The sequence below is a fragment of the Primulina tabacum genome, chromosome 3, assembly GCF_025594145.1.
Source record: "Primulina tabacum isolate GXHZ01 chromosome 3, ASM2559414v2, whole genome shotgun sequence".
Lineage (NCBI taxonomy): Eukaryota > Viridiplantae > Streptophyta > Magnoliopsida > Lamiales > Gesneriaceae > Primulina > Primulina tabacum.
Window position 1 is genome coordinate 14,218,410 of NC_134552.1, and position 22,317 is coordinate 14,240,726.

Below are 22,317 nucleotides of genomic sequence, written 5' to 3' on the forward strand. Positions count from 1 at the left end.
TTTCGCGACTCTAATCCGAACACATCATTGACCGGCAGATGATAAAGATGAAAGAGTGCCGTGTTTAAACAGATGATAATAATAAAGAGGTGCCGTGCTTAAGCTCAAATGAAGATAAAAACCTTGAAGAAAACATGTGTGTTTGACAATAATGTTTACTTTGTTTGGTAGTTGCGATACATGCAAGGTAGTGATTACGGAATAGATGGTGTTACTTACGACTGTCTGGTTCGAGATTCGTTTTGATTTGATCAAGTTTGGATCGGGTTTTTTGTGGATAATTATTTGGAGAAATGAGATGATTTATAGCTTGGTTGAAAATTAGATATGAAATTCCTAACCAAAACTATAAATAAATACACTTTGGTGGCTTTAATGTATTTAGGCGCATGGAAGCTATGTTTGATGATTGAATTCAATCAGACTTGTATTAAGAGTAGAGTGTTATAATTTTATTTATCAAACATTAATGAAATTATGGAATAAAAAAATAACTATTTAATAAATTAAAACGTTAAATAAAAATGCCCTTTGTTCAAGTGAGAAAAGTAATTAAATTTGAACTTGTTTGTAAAATTCTATTTCAAAAGTAAAAGGGAAAAAAAAATGGACCTATGTACTTTTCCTCTTATTTTATATTAAAGAGAAGACATGTGAGTAATGCCTGTACCAGCAAAATAAATCCATCTGCCAAAAATTTATATGCATTATTTGTCAATAATATCTTATTTTCCTTTTATATTGTCACCTACCTCGAACTTTGTATTTTTATTATCTTCGTTAAATAGATATTTAGTATTACAATTTTTTTTTTTGGAGTGTTACAAATTTTGTAATAGGATAGGTCTGTTGTGAGACGATCTCATGCATATTTATCTGTAAGATAGGTCAACCCTACCGATATTCACAGTAGAAAATAATAATCCTAGCCTTTTTCATGGATGACCCAAATAAGATATCTGTCTCACAAAATACGACCCGTGAGACCGTTTCACACAAGTTTTTGTCATTTTAATATAAGGTCGGTTGCTTTTATAGGCGCACGTTTACAAATTTTGTATGAAAAAATAAACAATCGATTTATTTTAATCTTATTAAAAAAAACTTATTATGAAAGAAATTCACAAAATTGAATGAGACCAACGAGACAAATTATATGCTACATCGAGACAAGGATTATAAAGAAATCTATCCCAATCCACAATAGCTATTCTACACAAGGACTATCTTTCACAGGGATTATATTGGATTAGATCAACAATCAATTTTCAATACACGTATGAAATGCTATCGTTTGCTTGAGTCACAGTCAAGACTTGATGTTGTCCAATCAGGAGCTAGGGCGACAGAAAATCCAAATCCAAATCCAAATCCAAATCCAAATCCAAATCCAAATTCAAACTCAAATAAAACAAATAACAAAATAATAGACTAATAGTTGCAATTGTTTCTGAAATTATTAGAATTGAGCTCCATGCTTCCTGAATGTATGCTAATCAAATAAATTATAATAGCAGTACGGTTATTGGATTCTACGAGTAACATGTCAAGTTCAAGTAGGACGCATGAATATATTATTAGAACTTGATCAAACGATCAAAAATACACGTATCTTGTTTCATCTAACGTAGCGAATGTCACGGTTCTCTATTTCTAAAACTGAAGCGGCTAAGTCAGTGGCCACTAATGTGCTTCTAATCATGTGCTTAATCTAAACACAGCCAAAAACCTGGAAATTCGTGTTAATGGCATTTGGAAACTTTTAATTGCCTTGTAAAATAATAATATCAACAACATTTCACAGCAAAATCATGCTTTGCTTTTGTGTTCTGGTCTGTGTGTAAACTCGAAGTCTATGTGAACAAAAGCTCTTTCAACCTCTGGAAGTTTCTCGAGCTTTTCTTGTAACGTTTCACCGATATTATGAGCTTGGCTCAAAAGCATATCTTCTGGCAATACAATATCAACCTCCACAAAGTAATGAGAGCCAAATGTATAGGCTCTTACTGTATCAATATGCTGGATCTCTTTGTCATGGTTCCATACGAGATATGTTAATTTTGCAAGAAAATCTGGAGGAGCTGTTCTTCCGATCAATGATCGCACGTTTTCAAAAACTGTCTTTGCCCAGGTTATGATTGTGTATAATGCTATCTACAACATCGAAATGAAGACAAGTTGTGACGAAAATGAATGCCGAAAATGCACCATTTTATGAAGGAAAACAGAGTTAACAGCTGTCTCTAAACCATTTCAAATAGTTACATGAGTGACTGCTGCATGCGGTTCTTATGTGCATTATTAGTTTATTGCAACAATTACATTGATGAAACGACGAGTGTGAGTAAATTCGTGGTGGTGTGCTACCAATGGATCATATATCTCTGCTGTTATGTGAGAAAAAGGTGAATCGTTGTGTTTTAATGTGCTAGCTTAATGATGTTTGGAAGGGACATAAGTTGAAGGGTCATGGGAGGATCATGGAGGAATATGAAGGCTCATGAAGTCTAAAGTTCTAAATTGTGGTGTTTATTTACCGTAGACCAACTTTTCTTTTAGAAAAGAATGATTTCGAACAATAAAATCGCAAAGAAAGTGATGGACTCACAATTATAGCTCCTGTAGGATCAATCCACCTGTAGAATTGAATTGCTAGTACAGCAGTTGCCAGTCCGACTGAATTAGTAATGACATCGAAGAAATGATCTTTAGCATAGGTTCTAACTATTTCATTCTTGAATTGTCGGCAATACATCATTAAGATAAACTTCACTGCGGTAACAGAAACCATGATTCCTATCATCCACATCTCCTTCTCATGGTTCATATCTGGACCAGACTATGCACCAGAAAGAAGATGAATATAAGAAAGCATGAACCACTACAATAAAGGAAGGAGTACATGCTAAATTAGCACCAATTTACATATTCTCAAGTTTTTAGGAAGATAAGAAAATGAAGCTGAAATACCTTTGCAAACAGTTGCCTTACAGACTCTAGAATTATTTGCAGTCCCAAAGTTGCCATAACAGATGCAAAAACGATAATCCCCTGGCATATGACATATTCTCAAAAGTGCAGCGTAAAAAATATGGTTAATTGCAAGGCAAATAATAGAGAGTGTGATGACATACGACCGGCTGCATTCGTTTCTTTCCAATTGGGTAGCGGTACTGGTTTGGATTTCTCATGGCATAGGCAGTAAACCACAGGATCAGCCCAGACAATAGGTCTAGAAAAGAATCCAGGGTTGACGCAATTACAGCCAAAGATTTGCTTTCAGCTGAAGCATAAACTTTTATGACAAAAAGGAACAGATTGGCTATGTTTGACACATTAATCGCCATCCTCTCTCTCCTGGCAAGTTGCTTCAATTCATCCTGAAGATATGTGATTTAAATTAGATAAACTAGTAGGACCTAGCACTCAATAAACGGTACAGTCAAAAGGCCATTCGTTTCACGTATGTTTTGGAACCAGCAAAGAAAGGGAAGTGAGAAAGACCCTCTAAAGAAGGCCCCAAATATTGTTCATTATTTACAACATGATTAGAACTATCTTGCACATTATATCAAAACCTAGAGTTTATTCTGACTAAGTTTGCTGAAAGGTTAATCTATCAACATGTGATAGATCTTAAGTTCTCCAAAATTTAATGTTGCGAATATTTTTATCATGAGTATGCAGGTGTGATCATGATACCTAATACATTCTCTTTACAGAAGGGAAGGGAAATCAAGAAATTCAAAAGCAACCTCTGACAGAGTATCCGGTAAACAGCCAGATTCATGAAAGTTCTCCATTTCATTAAATCCTTCAAGTAGTCTTGCTTGCTTTTTGTAATATTCAGCAATTTTTTGTTGTTTTCCTGACAAATAAAAGACATGAAGAACAAGAAGCAACGTGATACTATGAAAACAAAGGGAGGTTTGGTTGTTACTTGTTAGTCCATTGTGGCGTATAACTATGCAAAGTATAAAAATAGAATTAAAGTTTAACAGATTTTTGTATTGCCCCACAATGAAAAATCAATAAAATCACAACAAGCAGGCGGATCAAAATTATAACATCTGAGATTTAATAAAATATATTCACTTGCATATAATTTATGATTACCAATTAAGTAAACTTCAACTGTCACACTAGAGTTCGATTAAAATTATAGTTATTAAATAGTTGGGCATGTGAAATGAATATTACTTGGCCAATCCACTTCGAAAGGAAATACAAGATAACCAAATATCAACTTACGAGCACATTAACACGGCCATATGGTATAATCCAGTCTCTTAGTTGCTAACCTTTCCATCAACGATGGGATTTTTCTGTCCCAAAGCAGATTAAAAAAAGAAAAAGAAGATCAGAACAAAAATTAGTTTTGTCTACCTAAAATATAGGCATCAGATCTACCCCTCATCCTACGGATTTTAAAACTGGGGGATGAAATTGAACTATATTGTCAAACTTACATTTCAAAGTTGTAAAGTATAAATCTTCTTAAATTATGCTAAAATTTTAATTTTGTGTACAAAAAGTTGCATTGAAAAAATACGAAGAGAAACAATGTTGTTTTTGGTTTTGTTCTTCAAAACAAATTCTGTCTGTACAAGCAAAAACACAATTATTTTGTTTTTATTTATTTTTTAAAAAATTATTTATACAGCAGCTCTATTTAATCCATATATTAATACAAATGTTCACATTTCCCCAAAAAGACCATATTATTATTATATTCATTATAGCAAAATTTTAAAATAGTCAAAGCTTTAACTAACCTTACATTATTATAATTTCTTTCTGAAACTGAAATCACAATATATTTCTTTCTGAAACTGAAATCATAATATATTTATGAACACCGTCAACTAATTCCTAGAACGTAGATCTCAATGGGCTGCATACATCCAATTTTTTGTACGTTATTGTCTATTAACTTTAATGAAAAAATAAACCCTGTGTGACTCATAATCGTAATCAAAACCAAAACCACTTCCACTACACGCAGAAGAAAACCCGACCCTATAGTATTTTTCTTTTCCCAATCAAATGGAATATCATATCGTTTTATGCCAAAATTTCCAGATTTATCAAACACAATAATTTCAGAAGCCAATCTTCTTGAAATCAAAACAAAAAACTTGTATATTCACTAAATAATGTTAGGCAAAAACTTGTGTTAGACGGTTTCACGGGTCGTATTTTGTGAGACGGATATCTTATTTGGATCATCAATGAAAAAATATTACTTTTTATGCTAAGAGTATTACTTTTTATTGTGAATATCGGTAGGATTGACCCGTCTCACATATAAAGATTCGCTGCCTACTCATAATGTTAATGCCAATCGATCGACAACAAATATCAGCATACTTAAGAATAATAATGCCTAGATAACTACAAAAATAAAAAGAAAGATCTCATGATCTAATTACAAAGTGTGTATATATGTTGTTCCCTCATTATCTATACTTTTGAACTATATCTATATTATGTATACTATAATTATGAAACACGAAACACTTAAAATAACTAAATCTAATCTCTTGGTAAGGCCAACAAACCAAACGATCACACCACTCCGTTTCACAACATATAGTAACAAAATATTTCACTTTAAAAAAGAAATAAATTACCCTAAATAAATAAAATCAATTATTCTATTTCAATAATTTCAATACTTCAATAATTATCCTAATTAATTACTATAATTAGTCTAACTGAATAATTATAACAAGTCCTTCCAAAAGTCACCCGTAATTAAAATAATCTCAAACTAGCACAAATTGTTAAAACGAAATAAATTCCCATACCTAGGTCCAGAAAATATTATCCACAAAAAACGACAAAATAACCACGTGACTTCTATTAATCTATTAAATCACGCTATTTATTTCCAATTACGTTTAAGGTTCCGAAAAATTTTAAATTTCAATGATACAGCGAACCGAATTGTATGCCGAAATTTGCTGCAACTATTCATTCAAATAGAAAAACACGAGGAAAAAATTATTCGAAAGAGTAAAATTTCATGCGTCTCCTTCACCCAAATTCCTAATCTATCCTGCCCAGGATTATGTACACATGCATCTGATCACCTACATTAGTAACATAACATGCATACACAGAAAATAAGCATACATACTTATATCGCGGATGAGGCGCGGGAGGCTGAAAGAGTGACGCTGGTCGGTTCCGCGATCGGGCAATATGAACTCATTGATGTTCAATCTCCACGACGACGGCTCGCCGACGACCACATCCGAGCCGAGCAACTCCCTACGGCTCTCGCCGATGACGCCCATGCTCTCCATTGTTTTTTTTTTACTGGAAATTTCGGGGAAAGTGAAGAGGAAATGGTGCTTTTGGTAAACCTCGCCCCGAACGGTGGTGACTTATATAGGCGTGGGACAGCACGAGTGACACGTGGAGGGATACTATTGGATGCTTTTATTTGGTGAATTTTTAGTCTTGGTCGGGAATAATCCGCTTTCACACATTAGATTGCCACCTGCTTCCCCTTTTTTTCGCTTAAGCCAATTTAATTTTTTAAAATAATTTCTAATGATATTTATTTTTAGCATCTTTACTATCAATATAAAGGAAAAACACTATGATTAAAATTCAAAAAAAAAAAAAAAACTCCATAAAAAATTTTAAATAAAGAAAATTAACAGAAAGAAAAAAATCGAAAATTAAAAAGTTTTTTTATTTAATGAAAATAAAAAAATGAAATACAGGCGATCATTGCGTCCAAACTATTGATATATAAAGAAATCGAGTCGACTGAAAATATATTTTATTTGTATTTGAATTTATCGAATTTGAGTGGAACTCAAATCATGTTGTTCTATAGTTTGCATGTTTTAATATTATATTAAAATAATATAAGTATGAATTAAGTAAATATATTACGAGTTTAGTTTCTAGTAATTCCTAAATATGTTTGAATATTTCGTGTCGAACTCGAACATTGGTTCAAATCGAATTCGAGTAATAAATTAAAATTTTCGAGATTTAAATAGAATGTATGTTCAAATATAACTAATTCAAGTTTTAAAATTTTCTCAATATCCGGCTAGATTCGATTCGTCAGCATATTTGAAACTAATGTTAGATTTTAAGTTATCTTTTAGTTCCCTAATTGAATAGAGTATAGTTCTACTAAATAAATAATTATTTTTAAAAAAATTATGTTGTTTTATTTTAATTTTTTTATAATATTGACTTAAATATATCATGTAATAAGATTTGAAAATTTTAATAGATATAATAATGTAAAAAAAAAAAAAAAAGCATGCTTCTTCCTTCTATACTGATAATATTTTGTGCTGTAAACAAAAGTTTAAAATATAAATTCTACAATTTGCATCTCAAACATGTTGTCCCTACACAAATTATTAAAAAAAATTGACCTAACAATTCATATTTGGAAGTTTCACCTTTTTTTCATCTAAAATTAGAATGAATATAAAATAATACACATTAAAAAAAAATCGCGACGCCGATTATAAAAAAAGGGAAACAAAATTTTACAAATATTTATAACTTTTTATTTTTGCTAAAAAAATAAAAAATAAAAATTCGAGTCACATGGTTATATAAATAATGAAACTGTAGCTCTCTTATGAAACAGTCTCACGAATTTTTATCTGTGAGACGAATCAACACAACCGATATTCACAATAAAAAGTAAACTCTTAGCATAAAAAGTAATACTTTTTTCATGAATGACCTAAATAAAAGATATGTCTCACAAAATACGACTCGTGAGGCCGTCTCACACAAATTTTTACGATAATGAAATAACAATTTTTTTCAAAAAATTTGTTACAATTGGATTTCAAATCGACGGCTTTAATTTTACCACGTATTTGATGACACGAGTCTTTTTTTTCCTTGTCGTGGATCCGCAGCCTAATATTCTGTTGGATTTCGTAGTGGAGCAGTTGCAATAATATATGACCAAGTTGTGGAGCAGTTGTATCGTAGCCAAATCGAGTAGTGTAGTCTGCAAACACTAAATACACACAAAAAGCGAAACCTTTGTTATTTTAATTAATGATGGTTTTAAATAAATCAGTCTTTGTTAACCTGTAACAACAGTTTTCTTGTTGTGTTGTTTTTTTCAAGAGCAGATCTCTTGTGAGACGATCTCACGAATCTTTATATGTGAGACGGATCAATCCTATCGATATTCACAATAAAAAGTAATACTTTTAGCATAAAAAATAATAATTTTTCATGAATGACCCAAATAAGATATATATATCACAAAATACGACCCGTGAGACCGTCGCACACAAATTTTTGTCTTTTTGAGTAGGTCTCTTGTGAGACGGTCTGACGAATCTTTATCTGTGAAACGGGTCAACCCTATCGATATTCACAATAAAAAATAATATTTTTTCATTAATGACCCAAATAAGAGATCTATCTCACAAAATACGACTGTGTAGATCGTCTCACACAAGTTTTTGTTTTTTTTAAATATAAATTAATATGAATTTTTAAACAAAGCTATATTAAATTTCCTACCTAGTTCGTACTTGGGTGCCCCAACCTAATCAAAAGGGGAAATTTTTTTTGATATCTATATATATATAAAAGCAGAGTTTTTGCCAAAAATAGTAATTTCCCGCCAAAATGTTATTTTTTAAAAAGAAATATATAAATATAATGAATCTCGAAATAAGTGTAATGCAATAAATGATAACTTCAATTATTGTTTGCATTGATTATATCAATTCTTTTATTAATTCAAATTTGATATTAATTCATTTTTATATTAATTCAAATATAATTTATATATTATATATTTTTTATTTTTTTATTCAAATTTAAACTAAATTATATTGAAGACATAAACTACATTAAATTTTTGCATTATATCAATCAGTTTAATTTGTGATATGAATTATGTTACTGTGATATATTTAATTTTTATTACAAAGTGTATAAATAAATTTTAAATACAAATTATTGCAATGTTCAGCATCACTCATCTATATAAATATTTTTGCAAAAAAAATAATTTTTCGTCAAAATGTCATTTCTAAAAAAATAAAGATATATCATGAATATTGACATAGTGTACTGCAATAAATGATCACTTCAATTATTGTTTGCATTGATTATATCAATTCATTTAATTTCATTTTTGAATTTAATTAATATTTATATTAATTCAAATGTAATTTATATATTATATGTTTTATTATTTTTTACTCAAATTAAAACTAAACTCTATTGAAAACGTAAACTATATTAAAATTTTTGCATTGATTATATCAATCAATTTAATTAAAAACTGAATAAATAAATTTAAAATACAAATGATTGCAATGTTCAGTATCACTCATGAGGTAAATCATTCAAAAATACATTTTGCTATTTTAAGTAATTTCCTGCCCAAATTACTTACTAAAAAAGAAATACAATATTTAATTAGTTTATTTAATTTTTCTAAAAATAAAATTGGTTGAGTGTTAAAAATTATCACTACAACAAGGTTTTCCAATGATCATTAAATTACCATTTAATAATCATAATTTTTTTATCTCATATGCATATTATTTTGAAATTACCTTAATTTTAAAGAATTAATGCATAGTAGTTTTCTTCCAAAACCATATGTATATTGTACATCTTGAATTGTCTTCTTAAAAATTCAAATAAGAGAGCACAAAAAAATTAAAATATTAGATTCAAAAGAGTTTAAAATGGACATTAAATTACTCTAAATAAACATATATATTACCCTCAATAATAAAAAAATGTTTGACATCCAATGCATGCAATTCGAGATTTCCATAATTTGAAAAAGTTAATGTATGATATAATTCTGTCAAAAGCATCCAATGTATAATTTTTGTCCCTTGGGATGTCTTATTTGAATTTTAAATTATAAATAATGCAATATTGCATATTATATTAGAAACCAATTTTATTCTATTTATCTTACTAAATTTATTCTCTCCAAAATTGAATTCTGAAATGACTCATATTTTTCAGCATCATATATGAGTTGAATCCTTCCAAGATGTAATGTTCGTTTAAATTTAGATTTGTTCGTTGTTATGAACTACCTACATATGGAAACAACGAGAACAACGAGACATTAAATTTGAAATTTGTCTTTCATGATGGAGAAGTAAAAAATATTATTCTTCAATTTGTACAAAATTTTCATTATTACGTATTATTAATGTGATAATTTTCTTCTACATTACAAGGTTCACGGATGCATGATAGTATAAAATGTCTCCTAATGGAATGATTAAACCAATTCTAAAGAAAGTACGCATCTTATTAGAAGACGCCTTATAAAATTTATTGACATTGCTTTGGAATACACATAGTAAAATGTTAATAAAATAACTTTTCTGATTTATACATAATTTACTTATAATCACATGTTTCATTTTTCTTTCGAAATAATAGGTTGTTGTGTATATTATGAAGAGATTTTGTAGATAAAATCACAACTCATTTGGATAAAAATATTGATGAAACAATTATTGTTATTATTCAAATGTGTCAAACATGTGTCATGTCACAAAATTGTTTGTGAATGTGGATTTAGACGAAATTACTGCATTTTTTAAAAAATATTTATCATTAATTTTATTGAATGCGATTTAAAAATATTTTTTTATCGCATGTTAAAAAATAATAATATATAGATTTTCGAAAATTAAAGAATTAAATATGTATTAAGGTTGGTAGTCGACATCAATACACTAAACACGACAAGCATAATGGCATTGCCTTAGGCTAACACAATCTACAATTTTGATATATGATAGTGATTATTAGCCAAAAAAATTAATCGACATGCGTTATATTTAAGAAAGTTTTTTAAAGTTAGCGAGAAAATAGTTTTTATTTTTATTTAATATAATTATATTATTTTTTTCAATTTAAATATATATTCATTTTTCACTAATTTTTAATAATATCATTTCGTGCATCGCACGGGTTAAATACTAGTTTGTTTCTAATTTGAGAGGGGCAATTAATCCCTAGTATCTTCACTCGAACCGTCAGATATTCTCCTGTGAAATAAGGGAAAATTCTTGTTCACTCTCCACTTCTCCCTCCATTGTTGTGATCTTCACCAGAATCAATTCAAGGTTTAAGTACACAAGTTTTTTGTTATTGTTAAGATGATTTTTTTATAATATTATTCTAGTTTTCTTTTTATATTAAAATAATACTATTAAGCCAACCCCCAAAATAATTAGAGTTTTTTTAATTAAATGGTACAAATATAAAAATAATAATAAAGGGTAAAAGAATTACCCAAACCCCCAATAACCCAACCCGAACTAACCCATACTAGCCCCTAGAAATCTATACTATTCTATACTATTTTATTAAGTTTGAGATCATTACAGTAACTAACTTTGGTGTCATGATCTGTTTTTATAATGATTTATATTAATAAAATGTTAAAGTTTTAATGTAAATTATATGTAGTTCAGCGGATAGAATCATTGTTCTTATAGTTTAGGTCTTATGTTCAATTCTCATTGAGGTCATTTTTTTATTCTTTTATTTTTCGATTTATTTATATTTTATTTATATATCAAAGTTATAAGGTAGTCCCTCGCTATTTCTTATAATTATATTTTGATCCTCATTTTTTTTATTCTTTTATTTTTCAAGTTATTTTTTAATATATATATCAAAATTACAGTATAGTCCATCGCTATTTCTTAATATTATATTTTAATCCTTATTTAAATATAAATCAAATGAATTATAAAAAATATTATACAAGCACGCAATGTGTGCGTCGATGCACTAGTAGTAAATGAAGGGTCGGGGTCTCAAACCCTACCTCCACCTTTTATTTTATTTTTTAGTTTTTTTCCTTTAATTTTCTAAATCATTATATTTTTAAATTATTAATATAATATGTCAAACTTTAACGTTATTATATTAATTTATTTCATAAGATTTATTATGGCTTTTTTTAAACTCACTTCCACTACATATTCAATAAATTTAGATTTAAACATTTATCTCTATTAGTACTTGATAAAAAAATTATGAAATACAATAACACAAAGTAAATGAAAAAATTCTGATTCATTATTATTCGTAATATTATTTTTTGTTTATTATTATATTTAAAAATATATTAGTTTATTTCATATGTTATTTTCTTTCGCATTATTAATATTACAATTTCTTGTTTATTATTTATTAATTATTAACTATAATTTAAAAAATAATTTAGAAAATTTTAAAAAACAAACAAACAACAAAAGCTTTAAAAGCTAATTTTGTTTATAAACTTTTTTTCAACTGTTTTGTTTTGTTTTTTTTACAAATATATTTTGGTACTTTTTAATATTTGTATTGTATTGTTTAATCGAAAAAACCCCCAAATAATTTGACAGTAAAAACTGGTTATCTTGAGAAATTAACCATCGAATCAAATAAGCGACACTTTCATGGTACAACTACGAATAATAATTATAAAAAACGACGCTAAAAGCCATCAGTAGGTCGACGCAGACCAGAGTATACAGCTTTCCGTATGAGCGGATGAACGTCCTCGATCAATACCTCGGCATCTATTTTCTTGATATGAGACCAGATCTATCGACAACAGCACAACAGAGACGAATGTTAGTTCAGAATATTACTGGAAAACTACATAAAAGATCAGACAAATATGGGAAAGGTGCATGGCAAGGAAGAATATTACCTCGGAAGAATATTGACGAGTGAGGGCCTTGACATAGCCCAAGGTTGATAAACACCACTGTTCCTTTTCACCAACATTATACTCATTTCTGGTCTCTTTACCGTTGGGATGACTACAAATGTTTCCCCCCAAAACCAACAATAACCAGCATGAAAAGTTTTTATGTATATATATCACACACAGACGCGCACGGAAATAACTTAATAGGCACAATGATATATATGGCAATGGGATTAAGAAAAAGAAGGCACCTTTTTTGTGGTCTTTCATCAGCATTATCCACCTCCGCTGCAGGAGAATCTTCCTCGTCAATGGTCATTTCATCTGCCTCGGGAAAAGGGTGCAAGGTGCCTTCTGTATCCCGAAGTGGTCCCGCCAATACTTTCAAAAAGTTTTTGTACAAGAAAATAAATAGTTCCTGCATGTCCATCAATGGCTCGCCGAGGTCAATGCTCTCATACAGGACAAAGGGATTAAAAATGAAAATAATTTCAAATTTGGTGCTATTATCTTTTAGCCAAAAACCAAACAGTTACTACACGAACCTCAATTTCACCAGCAGCTCGAGCAAAAAGAGCCTCTTTGGCTTCCAAGGATTCACGGAAAGAAACCTCGGACTCCTTTGTTTTATTAACATTGGATTGCAAACGTTTCATTTTCACAGGATTTTCTGCAAGAACAGGTTCACCATCCACAAGGGTGAGAGTAAGCTTTGACTTTGCATCCTCTAAGTCAGATTGCGCTTTTGATGCAGCTTCAGAAACGGAGACCACACTCTTTTTTAGGACTGATATCTCTTTTCTAAGATCAGTAATGCGATTGGATGTTTTGTTAATTGCATTTCTCAAGACCTGTATTAGAAAAGAAGTTTCATCAAATCAAATAGCAGTAAAAAATCAGGTTAAATTGGTTATGTGAAGTGACTTGCATAGTTGCATTAAAGGGGGAACTTAGTAAGAGTAAAGAAAATCTTCAAAGGCTAACCAAAGTCATACCTCCCAGGGGCGATCAGAAACATGAAATTGCTCAACATTCTCTGGCAAGAAGACCCATCTCACAATAGCCAGATTAGATACAAGGCGATACCCCATCAATCTGTCAATGGCTATGGCTGTCATTTGAGCATTGTTTTTCCAGAAAGAACTCACTTCAGATAACAGTGAAACTTGCTTCTCCTGATCAGAACAAATCCTTGCAATGACCTGGCCATACCTCTCTATGACAGTAATCAAATGAGTAAAGCTTTTTGAACCAATATTGAGAAGAGTCTGAACAACCACTCTGAGCGTGACATCTAGCCCTTGCTCAGGAATTATTCGACTCTCAATCCATGAGATAATTTCACGAGAAGTTAATCGGTCTTTCACCATTCCATTGAGCTCTGCTGAGAGGCTGTGTTCGGTATGATCCCCATCTTCTGCACTGTATCTGAAATTTGGAGTACCTTTTGGTGGCAGCAACTCCTCTAAAGCAGGAGCACTCTCAACACTCTTTATGCAAAATTTTAAAAAATAATGATAATAAATTAATCAAAACGGAACCTATTAATGAACATTTGTTTAATACAGAACGGAGGAGTAAAAAGTAAATGATAGGTGGCATACAATACCTGTTTAATTTTGTCCCAATATGACAGCCGCACTTCCCTTTCCAAAACCTCCTGAACAAACACCCTTTGAGGCGCCCATTTTGGGAGGTCAAGAACATAAGACCATTCTTCCCATGGCCAAATAAATTGAAAATTAGACCTGCAACAAAAATGCCACCAAATGGTGAAACTTGAAAGTACTTCTTATAATTGATGTGTCATTCAAATATAACATAGATGACCGGGCACATTCAAGCAGGAACCATTGACGAAAAAATACCAAACCAGAAGAATCTTAGCAAGTTGCATTCATTTGCAACATGCAGAAAATCAGCCATTTTACCGCACAATTTCCTTTCCAGGAAGTAGGAAGGAAGGGGATTTGGGGTAAAAAACCGCAATCACCACACAAATCAACCAGGAAATCATAATATTTGATATGTTTTACGCTTTTACTTCTTAAACACAATAAAGGACAACTGAAACTAAGTGATCACTAACTATTTATGTAAGGGGGGAAATAATCACATTCTCCAACTACAGGGTTAGTCTTCAAGCTGGTTTATATCATTCACCAGGTCACCCGTTGGGCAAATACTTTTTTGTAAGCTAGATTATATTGGCACCTTAATACACCATTAATAGTGTAGAAGAATAATATTTATTTATTATTTAGATTTGATTAGATTTAGGTTATTCTATTTCCTTAGTTTGTTATTCTGTTTCCTTAGTTATTTAGATTTGATTAGATTTAAGTTATTCTGTTTCCTTAGTTTGTTATTCTGTTTCCTTAGTTGATGGGATCACATCAACTATATATAGTTGGACTGTATATTGTTATTGGAAGATAATAAGAAAACAGTCTGTATTGCTTCATGGTATCAGAGCCGATCTCGGTACCCTAGCCGCCTCTTTTCTTTCTTATTCGTCCGGCGAAGCCGTCCATAGCCGCCTCTTTTAATTCTTATTAGTACGGCAGCCCTCATCCCTTCTTCGTCCTTAGTCGTTCAGCCATACGCATGACTAAATACGGCACTAACTACGGCATGACATCAAATGCATCTTCCTCGGAAGTCACTTCCTCCGAAGTCAATTCCCCAATCTCCTCCATCCCTGACTTCTCTAATATTGTTACAAACCACAAACTCCATGGCCAGAATTATCTTCAATGGTCACAATCTGTGTTCATGTATATTTGCGGTAGAGGGAAAGATGGACATCTCACGGGTGAAACTGCGGTTCCGCAGACTACGGATCCCAAACACCGATCTTGGAAGATTGATGATCACCTTGTTATGTCTTGGCTGATAAATTCCATGACTACTGAAGTTGGGGACAGTTTCCTACTTCACAAAACAGCCAAGGACATATGGGAAGCGGCACTTGAAACATACTCAAGCACAGAAAATACCTCTGAACTACTTGAGGTTGAGACGAGACTGTATGATCTTAAACAAGGGGATATGAGCGTTACTCAATACTATAACACTCTCACACGCTACTGGCTGCAACTAGACCTATACGAAGTATATTCTTGGAAGTGTGTTGATGATTCTGCACTGTATAAGAAGATTGTTGAGCAGAAAAGGATAGTTCGATTTCTCCTTGGCCTAAATAGAGACCTAGATGAAGTCAGGAGGAGAGTCATGGGAATCAAGCCATTTCCTAACCTTAGAGAGGCCTTTGCAGAAGTTAGGAGAGAGGAAAGTAGGAAAAGGTTGATGTTAACAGAAAATAAATCCGGAGTGGAAAGCTCGGCTTTATTTACCCACAATTCCTCTCAACCCAATATAGGTCTGGCAAGGGACGGCCCTGGTGTGACCATTGCAAGAAACTGGGTCATGTCAAGGCTACTTGCTGGAAATTACACGGCAAACCAGTAGATTGGAAGCCATCCAACACTCGGGTTGAGAGAGAAACCCGTGCAAATAATGCCACCACCACAGAGATTAGTACCGAGGGTAGTACTTTCACTAGAGAGCAAATAGAGGCACTGCAGAAAATGCTAAATCAAACATTGAGCCCCGGACAACCATCCCAAGCACCTACCGAGTCACACACGGTGCTTCTTGCACACCAAGGTATCATGTCCTACGCTCATATTGTCAAAAATAAATCCTTGCAGGCATGGATAATCGACTCAGGGGCCTCAGATCACATGACTGGAGACTCCAGCCTCCTAAAAAATTATCAGCCGTGCACGAATAATTCTGGAGTCCGAATAGCTGATGGCTCTGTATCACCTGTGGCAGGAATAGGATCAATTCAATTGACAAAGGACCTTCAACTTTCTTATGTTCTTTATGTTCCAAAATTGAATTGTAATTTGATTTCTATTAGCCGACTTACGCGGGATCTTAACTGTGTGACTAAGTTCTATTCCAATCTTTGTGATTTTCAGGCAGTGGATTCGGGGAAGGTGATTGGCAGTGCTGAGATGCATGATGGCCTGTATTTGCTCAAAGGAAATAATCTCCTCAGTAGACGAGTTCACTCACCGGGCCTTGGTCCTACATCAAATTCAGTCAAGTGTTTCCCAAATTCTGTGTCTTTTTCTAATTTAGCGTCTGTTGAAAGCCAAGTTATGTTATGGCATTTTCGCCTTGGTCATCCTAACTTTGATTATATAGGAAAGTTGTTTCCCCATCTATTCATTAATAAAAGTTCAAGCATTTACCAATGTGAATTTTGTCAACTTGCTAAACATACAAGAAGTATCTATCTAAGCTTACAATACAAACCTTCATCTCCATTCTCTATAATTCATAGTGATATCTGGGGACCCGCACGCGTCAAGAATATTAATGGGGCTAGGTGGTTTGTTACATTCATAGATGATCACACAAGAATTACTTGGACCTTTCTAATGAAGGAAAAATCAGAAACATCCATGATCTTCCAAACCTTTCACTCCATGATATCCACCCAATTCCAGAGCAAGATCAAAGTTCTTAAGACTGATAATGCTAAGGATTACTTCAACTCTGTCCTTGGATCTTATTTTTCCAAACACGGTATCATTCACATAAGTTCTTGTGTGGATACCCCACAACAAAATGGAGTGGCGGAAAGGAAAAATAGACACTTACTCGAAGTTGCCCGTGTTATCATGTTCACCAACAATGTCCCTAAGTATTTATGGGGAGAGGCCATTCTTACTGCAACTTACCTCATCAATAGGATGCCAAGCCGAGTCTTAAAATTTCAAACCCCCCGTAAGACAATTCTCAATGCATATCCTCACATTCAGTCCTTTTCTTCAGATCTACCACTCAAAATCTTTGGATGTTCTTCCTTTGTTCACATTCACCAACATCATCGCACTAAACTCGATCCAAGATCTCTAAAGTGTATATTTATTGGATACTCCTCCAACCAAAAAGGTTACAAGTGTTACTCTCCAATCACTCGAAGAGTATACAACACCATGAATGTAACATTCTTTGAACATCAGCCCTACTTCTCCAAATCCGACTTTCAGGGGGAAACCCAGACTTCGGATCCTTTCCTAGATATCAATGATTTACCAGCCCAACAAATACCCGCTCCTGTGTATCTTTTCGAGCCTGAAATAGTTCCAGCACCAGCCCAACAAATGTCCACTTCTGTGTCCATACCTAGGCCTGAAATAGTTCCAACATTAGCTACTCCTACTACTGAAACTGCTCCACTTGATCTAAAACAACCACAAGTCGACACTCACAACTCCGAACTACGTGTCTATAGAAGGAGAAAACCCATCGAGTATATACAGGACATCATTCCAACTCAGAATTCTCAATCATCAGCACCAGACTCTCATGCCCATGATGATTATATGATTGATGATTTGGATCAGCCAATCGCCCACCGGAAAGGTGTTAGAGGGTGCATTAATCATTCTATTGAGAAGCATGTTGCCTATGGGAAGTTGCTGCCTACTTACAGAACATTTATTTCAACTCTTGACAGCATACAAGTGCCTAATTCTGTACAGGAAGCTCTAAGGATTCCAGCATGGAAGAAGGCAGTTGAAGAGCAGTTTAAGGCTTTAGAAATGAACAAGACATGGACTCTTGTAGAGCTACCACATGGCAAAAACCCAGTTGGTTGTAAGTGAGTATTCACAGTAAGATACAAAGCAGATGGCAGTGTTGAAAGATTCAAGGCTAGACTTGTGGCCAAAGGTTTCACGCAGTCATATGGGATTGACTACCAGGAGACATTTGCTCCAGTTGCCAAACTCAACACAGTTCGAGTTTTACTCTCTCTTGCAGTGAATCTGGATTGGCCTCTTCACCAACTTGATGTAAAAAATGTCTTTCTGAATGGGTATTTAGAAGAAGAAGTTTATATGACTATCCCTCCAGGAATGGAAACCAAGCCAAACAGCAGGTTAGTATGTAAACTTAAAAAGTCCTTGTATGGCCTGAAGCAGTCACCACGAGCTTGGTTTGATAGGTTTGCTAAGGTTGTAATCGCTAATGAGTATCACCAGTGTCAGGCAGATCATACATTGTTCGTAAAAAGCAAACCAGGAGGGAAAATTGCTATTCTCATAGTATATGTTGATGATATCATACTGACAGGAGATGATTCAGAGGAAATTATCAGTCTCAAAAATATGTTGGCTGCGGAGTTTGATATCAAGGACCTTGGGAACATGAAGTATTTTCTAGGAATGGAAGTGGCTCGTTCCAAAGAAGGAATTATCATATCCCAGAGAAAATATATACTAGATTTGTTAAGTGAAACAGGTTTACTTGGATGCAAACCTGTTGACACGCCTATGGATCCTAATAAGAAGATGATCAGGAGTGAGGACAGCAGCCTTGTGGATAAAGGAAGGTATCAGAGACTAGTTGGTAAGCTCATCTATCAATCTCATACTAGACCCGACATTGCACACTCTGTCAGTGTAGTAAGTCAACACATGAATGATCCAAATGAGGATCATATGGAAGCAGTGATTCGAATTTTGAAATCCCTGAAGATGACTCCAGGACACGGTCTTCTATTTAGAAAGTATAAAAATCGGGATATAGAAATCTACAACGATGCTAGTTGGGCAGGAGAACTAACAGATAGAAGATCAATCACTGGTTATTGTTCATATGTTTGGGGTAACCTTGTGACGTGGAGAAGCAAAAAGCAAGCTATTATTTCTCGCAGTAGTGCTGAATCAGAGTACCGTGCCTTGGCATTAGGAATTTGTGAAGGAATGTGGCTTCAAAGGCTGTTAAAAGAGCTCAAGGTTCAGACACAAGACAAAGTAAAGATGTTTTGTGACAGTCAAGCTGCCATCAGTATAGCCAAGAATCCTGTCCATCATGACAGAACTAAACATATTGAGATCGATAGACATTTCATATCAGAGAAGGTGAACAATGGAATTGTTCAACTCAGTTATGTTCCAACAAGACAGCAGATTGCTGATATTCTCACCAAAGCACTTCCAAGAGCTGTTTTCAATGAATTAAACTCCAAGCTTGGTTTGCATAATATATACAACCCAGCTTGAGGGGGAGTGTAGAAGAATAATATTTATTTATTATTTAGATTTGATTAGATTTAGGTTATTCTGTTTCCTTAGTTTGTTATTCTGTTTCCTTAGTTATTTAGATTTGATTAGATTTAGGTTATTCTGTTTCCTTAGTTTGTTATTCTGTTTCCTTAGTTGATGGGATCACATCAACTATATATAGTTGGATTGTATATTGTTATTGGAAGATAATAAGAAAACAGTCTGTATTGCTTCAAATAGAATTTGTAATGTTGTTAGATAACAAATCAGGGACCAACTAAGCATCTAACAGGAAAAATAGGCTATTAGCGAATAAAAATATTCAAAATGCAGGCTTACAAATGGTGTGAAAACCAAAGGATAAGGCGTGTACGGCACTCCATGTCTAAATCAGCAATTTTATCAAAAAGAGCACGAACAGCCCCGGCTACAACAGACGGAAAGGCACCTGGAAGAGCCTGAAATAATGCTTTAGGGTCAGCACACCTGAAAGGTGTTTCATAACCAACAATATATTGAAATACATTTAAAAAGGAGTAAGTCTGGGCAACTAAAAATAGGATAAATTGGAAAATTCATTGATACCTTGCAGAGGTCCATGATGACCAAGGTATAGTAGATGGGCTTGAATGGTGGTTGGGGTAATAAGAGAATCTGCAAGGTATAAAGACAAATAAAAACCACAATGCATATGAAGCAAGTGCTAAAAGAAGGTAGCACTCTGACTCACTCCTCAGGGGAATTTCCCTCACTTATTATAATTATAGCTAATTTGCCATTGCAGTTAATATCACAGCATCTACTACTTCCACATCTACTACTATTTTTCCAGCATTGTTCTAAAATGCGCGAAAAAGCAGATTAAGCGCAAAGAGTGAAGAAAAGGTAATATTCAGGCAAATGCTTGAAAAAGAAGTCAATCTTAGGTTGGCCACATCAAGCACGATTAATATCGTACTAAACCGGTGTGTTTTTTATTTTTTTTAATCCACGTTTTTTAATTTATTAACTGGCTTGATATAATAAATTATAGTAAAAAACTAAAAACACTTTTTCACGCTTAACATCGTACTAAACCCGCTTAAGCTTAACCTGAGGTTTCATCGTGCTTCGCACTTTTTTTTTGATAAGAAACTTAGGATTTATTATAATAGATTTAAAGTTTACAAAAGAAGTGGATGAGTGATCCACAAAACGTAACCGTAATTAAGACAGCCACAACTCTAGGAACAAATAAATCTCCAATCCCTGACTAGGTCCGATATTCGCATATGTTGAAACTGCTTTATGTTGATCGTCCAAGTCGCGACTCTGAACCTGATCTTCTCCCATAATTCTTCCTCCGAATCCTCTTTGTCGATGAAAATTCTGTTATTTCGTTCCAACCAAACTGACCAGAAAACGCACTGAATAACCACGTACCAGAAGTCCATAAGAGCCTTCCCCTTGAAGAATGACTGATCCATCAGCAACATGTCCTTCGATCTGCTTGGGAAACCCCATTGGAAGCCCAAATGCTGCATGACCTTAATCCATATTGTCCTCGTGAAATCACAGTGAAGTAGTAAGTGGTCCTGAGTCTCCATACTGTTCTTACATAGGCAGCACCATTGGGGACATAAAAATATTCCTGGGCCTTCTTCTCTGTATTTCATCGCTAGTCTGCAATTTCCCCAAAGCCACAATCCAAGAAAACACTTTTACTTTTTGTGGTATTGGTATTTGCCAAATGTTAGTATGCTGTGGGAAATTTGGGAAACTGTGTACAGGAAAGAATGTAGAGTATAATGATGACACAGAAAAGACTCCGGAAGGATCCCCAGCCAAACACGAGTATCCATAGCACCCACAGACAAAGTAACGGAATCTAAGACCCCCAGAAGCCGACTGCACTCTTTCAACTCGAAACTATTTAACCCTCTTCTAAACTTAATGTCCCATGGTAAACTAGACTGACCCTGACTACTAGTAGTCGAGTAAAACTGAGTAATTGGTTTGTTTGTACACGAGGAAAGGCGGTACAGACGCGGAAAACACTCTAGAAATGGCAACTCACCTACCCACTTATCCTCCCAGAATCTTAAAATGTTACCCCCCTTAAGCACCGTGCTAATCAAATGATGACAAGTCGTGTGAGAACTAGAAATGAACTTCCAAGGGCTTCTCAAAGTCGATGTCCTAGCCAACCTTATGTCCCACCCATTTTCCTCATTCCCGTATATGCTTCCCAAAACCTTTTTCCATAAAGAGTCTTTTTCTACCGCACACCTCCACCACCATTTTCCCAGCAAAGCCCTGTTTCTTAAACGAATGTTTCCCAATCCAAGACCTCCCTTATCTTTCGGCTTGCACACTTGTTCCCAACTAACAAAATGGCAATGCGAGTCCTCATCTCCTCCCTCCCATAGAAAGTCCCTCATCATTTTTTCCATAAGCTTAGCCACGCGAACCGGTACCTTGAAAAGAGACATGTAGTAGGTTGGCAATTGCGCTTAGAACCGCTTTTAT

The 22,317-nt window shown here is 33.6% G+C and overlaps 2 protein-coding genes across 4 annotated transcripts in view; both read right to left on the reverse strand.

Annotated features, from left to right (window-relative positions):
- Window positions 1-1,551: 1,551 nt before the first annotated feature.
- On the reverse strand, window positions 1,552-6,373 carry LOC142540643 (metal tolerance protein 10-like). 2 transcript variants are annotated; one of them, XM_075646944.1, is made up of 7 exons: window positions 6,143-6,347; window positions 4,252-4,325; window positions 3,756-3,868; window positions 3,135-3,380; window positions 2,971-3,051; window positions 2,609-2,839; window positions 1,552-2,154 (listed from the first exon to the last, which is right to left on the reverse strand). In XM_075646944.1, the coding sequence occupies exons 3-7, from the start codon at window positions 3,801-3,803 to the stop codon at window positions 1,810-1,812; spliced, it is 951 nt and encodes a 316-aa protein (XP_075503059.1). In that variant the 5' UTR covers window positions 3,804-3,868; window positions 4,252-4,325; window positions 6,143-6,347; the 3' UTR covers window positions 1,552-1,809. The 2 variants fall into 2 exon arrangements, with proteins under 2 accessions (XP_075503059.1, XP_075503058.1); XM_075646943.1 differs by lacking the exon at window positions 4,252-4,325 and having other exon boundaries at window positions 6,143-6,373.
- Window positions 6,374-12,373: 6,000 nt separating this feature from the next.
- Window positions 12,374-22,317, reverse strand: part of LOC142540641 (nuclear cap-binding protein subunit 1-like) — a 30,690-nt gene continuing 20,746 nt past the window's right edge. For both annotated transcript variants that reach the window (XM_075646942.1, XM_075646941.1), the window contains exons 12-19: window positions 20,395-20,463; window positions 20,149-20,267; window positions 14,328-14,466; window positions 13,714-14,208; window positions 13,264-13,569; window positions 12,970-13,136; window positions 12,719-12,830; window positions 12,374-12,609 (exon numbers count right to left, since the gene is read on the reverse strand). In XM_075646942.1, the coding sequence (XP_075503057.1) occupies window positions 12,499-12,609; window positions 12,719-12,830; window positions 12,970-13,136; window positions 13,264-13,569; window positions 13,714-14,208; window positions 14,328-14,466; window positions 20,149-20,267; window positions 20,395-20,463 (1,518 nt within the window). In that variant the 3' untranslated portion in view covers window positions 12,374-12,498. The remainder of the gene's footprint in view (window positions 12,610-12,718; window positions 12,831-12,969; window positions 13,137-13,263; window positions 13,570-13,713; window positions 14,209-14,327; window positions 14,467-20,148; window positions 20,268-20,394; window positions 20,464-22,317) is intronic.

What these genes read in the sequence shown, in the direction of transcription:
- LOC142540643 (XM_075646943.1), bottom strand. Translation starts at nt 6,311, where the DNA reads ATGGAGAGCATGGGCGTCATCGGCGAGAGCCGTAGGGAGTTGCTCGGC. An exon ending in GCGCCTCATCCGCGATATAA is followed by an intron (nt 3,869 to 6,142) that starts GTATGTATGCTT and finishes TTTATTTGTCAG; the next exon opens with GAAAACAACAAAAAATTGCT. An exon ending in AGAAACGAATGCAGCCGGTC is followed by an intron (nt 3,052 to 3,134) that starts GTATGTCATCAC and finishes GTCATATGCCAG; the next exon opens with GGGATTATCGTTTTTGCATC.